The following is a 3515-nucleotide window of genomic DNA, read 5'->3' on the forward strand; positions in this document are numbered from 1 at the left end:
GACAGGTAAAGGCAAGGTATCAGACAGGTATGCAGGGAAGTAATGTACAGGTAATTGGGGAGTTATGGACAGGTAAGGGCAAGGAATTAGACAGGTATTTTCGTATTTATAGACAGGTAATATATTTATGTTTGGTTTAGGACAGGTAACTTTGTAAATTTAGACAGGTATTCCGGCCTTTATTGACAGTAGATCTTAACAATGACTTAAAATGATCAAGACAACTAATTAGTTTAGCGTCTCAGGTGTTCTCAAGCACAGCCCAGGTAAGTCTCTCTCAAATATTAAAATGGGATTAGAAGTACGAAAGAAACTCCAAGAGGGTGTATGGACGTGTGGACGTGTAGGCGTGTGAGCATATAGGCGTGCGGACGTATAGGCGTGTGGACTGATAGGCGTGTGGACGTACAGGCGTGTGGACGTATAGGCGTGTGAACGTAAAGGCGTGTGGACGTGTAGGCGTGTGGACGTATAGGCGTGTGGAACGTATAGGACGTGACGTATGGACATGTAAGCGTGACGTGTGGACGTGCGCGTGTGAACGTATAGGCGTGTGAACGTATAGGCGTGTGGACGACAGCGTGTGGACGTGTGGCGTGTGAACGTGTGGACGTATAGGCGTGTGAACGTAAAGGCGGCGTTGAACATGTAGCGTGTGGACGGATGGGCGTGGACGTACAGGCGTGTGGACGTGTGGGCGTATAGGCGTGAACGTGTAGGCGTGTGACGTGTGGGCGATACGGCGTGTGGACGTATAGGCGTGTAGACGTATGAAGCGTGTGGACGGACAGGCGTGTGGACGTGTAGGCGTGTGGACGTAGGCGTGTGGACGTATTGCCGTGTGGACGTGTGTAGGCGGCGTGTGGGCGTGTAGGCGTGGACGTAGCGGACGACGATAGGCGTGGGCGACAGCGGAGGACGTAGGCGGGCGCATAGGCCTGTGGACGTAGGCGTGACGGATAGCGGGACGCAGGCGTGGTGGGCGTGTGGACGTGACGTATAGGGCGTGTAGGCGTGGGCGGTAGAGGCTTGCCGACGCGTAGGCCTGCGGACGTGTAGCGTGACGCGGCGTGTGGGCGTATAGGCGTGACGTAGGCTCTGGACGTGTAGGCCTGGACGGTAGGCGTGGACGTATAGGCGTGGACGGCGGGCGTAGTAGGCTGGATGTATGCGTGGGGCGGTAGGCGTGTAGACGTAGGCGTGACGTAGCGGACGTATGGGCGGACGGGCGGGCGTGGACGTAGGTGCGGTGGACGGGAGCGTGGACGTATGGGCGTGTAGGCGTGTGGGACGTATAGGCTCGTTAACGTGGACGTGGACGTAGGGCGTGTGGACGTATGGGCGTGGACGTATGGGCGTGTAGGCGTCTGGATATGGGCGGCGTAGACGTAGGCGTGGACGTAGGCGTGTGGACGTATGGGCGTGGACGGCAGGCGTGTGGTGGCGGCGGCGTGTAGACGACGTATAGTCGTGTGGACGTATAGGCGTGACGTATAGGCGTGGACGTATAGGCGTGGACGTATGGGCGTAGGCGTGTGGACGTGTAGGTGTGGGCGTGGACGTTTAGGCGTGTGGGCGTAGACGTATAGTCTTGTGGACGTATAGGCGTGGACGTATGGGCGTGTAGGCGTGTGGACGTGGCATGTGGGACGGCGGGCGTGGACGGCAGGCGTGTGGTATGTATGGGCGTAGATGTGGACGGCGGGCGTGTGGACGCATAGGGCGTGGACGATAGGGCGTGTGGTATGTATGGGCGTGTAGACGTGTGGACGTATGGGCGTGTGGACGCAGGCGTGGTATGTGGGCGTGTAGGCGTGTGGACGATAGGCGTGTTGACGGCGGTGGACGATAGTGTGGAAGCGAGCGTGTAGGCGTGGGGCGTAGGTGTGGGCGTGTGGGACGTTAGGCGTGGGGCGTGAGACGTATAGTCGTGTGGACGTGGAAGGCGTGTGGACGTATGGGCGTAGGCGTGTGGGCGTGGACGTATAGGCGTGGACGTATAGGCGTGTGGGGCGTGTAGGCCTGTGGACGGTAGGCTGTGGACGTGTAGGACGTGTGGACGTATAGGCGTGTGGGCGTATAGGCGTGTGGGGCGTGTAGGCCTGTGGACGTGAGGACGTGACGTATAGGCGTGGGCGTATAGGCGTGTGGACGTATAGGCGTGTGGACGTATGGACGTGTAGGCGTTGGACGTATAGGCGTGTGGACGTATGGGCGTGTGGACGGCGGGCGTGTAGGCGGTGGATGTGTGGGCGTGTAGGCGTGTAGACGTGTAGGCGTGTGGACGTATAGGCGTGGACGTATGGGCGTGGACGATAGGCGTGTGGACGATGGGCGTGAGGCGTGTCGACGGCGTGTGACGTAGGGCGTGACGTAAAGTCGTGGACGGCAGGCGTGACGCATAGGCGTGGACGTATAGGCGTGGACGTAGCGGGCGTGTAGGCGGGCGTAGGGCGTGTGGGCGTGGACGTTTAGGCGTGGGCGTAGGCGTGGACGTATAGGCGTGGCGTATGGGCGTGGGCGTGTAGGCGTGTGGACGTACAGGCGTGTGGGCGCAGAAGGGGGTCTGTGGGCGTATGGGCGTAGGTGTGGACGTGTAGACGTATAGTCGTGTGGACGTATAGGCGTGTGGACGTCGGGCGTGTAGGCGTGTGGGCGTGTAGGCGTGGACGTATAGGCGTGGACGTCAGGCGTGTGGGCGTATAGGCGTGTGGTGGCCTGTGGACGGGTCTGTGGACGTAGGTGTGGACGTCAGGACGTGTGGGTATGGACGTAGGCCTGTTAACGTGTAGTCGTGGACGGATAGGCGTGTAGGCGTGACGTGTAGGCGGACGTATAGGCGTGTGGACGGGGCGGGCGTGTAGGCGCACGTATAGGCGTGTGGACGCATAGGCGTGGGGCATAGGCCGGGCGTATCGGCGTGGATGCGGCGTGTGGGCGTATAGGCGTGTGGGCGTATAGGCGTGTTGGCGTATAGGCTGTGGGCGTATAGGCCTGTGGGCGTATAGGCGTGTGGACGTATAGGCGCGTGGGCGTATAGGCGTGTGAGCGCATGGGCGAGTTAGCGTGTGGGCGAATAGGCGTGTGGGAGTATGGACGTATAGGCGCGTGGGCGTACCTGAGTTTAAGCTCCATATGCAGTCCTTCAGCACCGCTTAGGTGTAGAGTATAGTGCGTGTAATGGTGCGAGGAGCTCTTACTGCATCACGCTCTTAAAGGACCAACCATCTTCACCAGCCTGACCAGCACACACCATCACTCCAAAGACTTCACCTCACTTCACTCATCTAGAACATAAGAATATAAGAATGGTGGAAACTGCAGCGGGCCTGTTGGCCCATACTGGGCAGTCCTGTTTACACCAACCCCTTGCTGTTCATATACAGTAAGCATCCAACCTATGTTTGAAGCTATTCAGCGTATTCGAGTTAATGATGATATTTGGTAACTTGTTCCATTCATCCACTACTCTTGTTTCAAACCAGTGTTTACCTATTTCGCGCCTAAATCTAAAT

General features: G+C 58.3%; 1 protein-coding gene across 1 annotated transcript; it reads right to left on the minus strand.

The window, feature by feature from the left end:
• Nucleotides 1-284: 284 nt before the first annotated feature.
• On the minus strand, nucleotides 285-3135 carry LOC121860281 (proline-rich extensin-like protein EPR1). The gene is made up of 3 exons (XM_042357357.1): nucleotides 2887-3135; nucleotides 2119-2730; nucleotides 285-2036 (listed from the first exon to the last, which is right to left on the minus strand). The coding sequence occupies exons 1-3, from the start codon at nucleotides 3133-3135 to the stop codon at nucleotides 285-287; spliced, it is 2613 nt and encodes an 870-aa protein (XP_042213291.1).
• Between the last annotated feature and the right edge of the window lie 380 nt (nucleotides 3136-3515).

Source organism: Homarus americanus, unplaced genomic scaffold (assembly GCF_018991925.1).
Source record: "Homarus americanus isolate GMGI-L3 unplaced genomic scaffold, GMGI_Hamer_2.0 scaffold45417, whole genome shotgun sequence".
NCBI lineage: Eukaryota > Metazoa > Arthropoda > Malacostraca > Decapoda > Nephropidae > Homarus > Homarus americanus.

Coding starts and splice junctions, on each gene's coding strand:
- LOC121860281 (XM_042357357.1), bottom strand. CDS start 3,135: ATGGAGCTTAAACTCAGGTACGCCCACGCGCCTATACGTCCATACTCC. Junction 2,731..2,886: donor CCTATGCCCCACGCCTATGC/GTCCACACGCCT, acceptor CTACGTCCACAG/ACCCGTCCACAGGCCACCAC. Junction 2,037..2,118: donor CGCCCACGCCTATACGTCAC/GTCCTCACGTCC, acceptor ACACGTCCACAG/CCTACCGTCCACAGGCCTAC.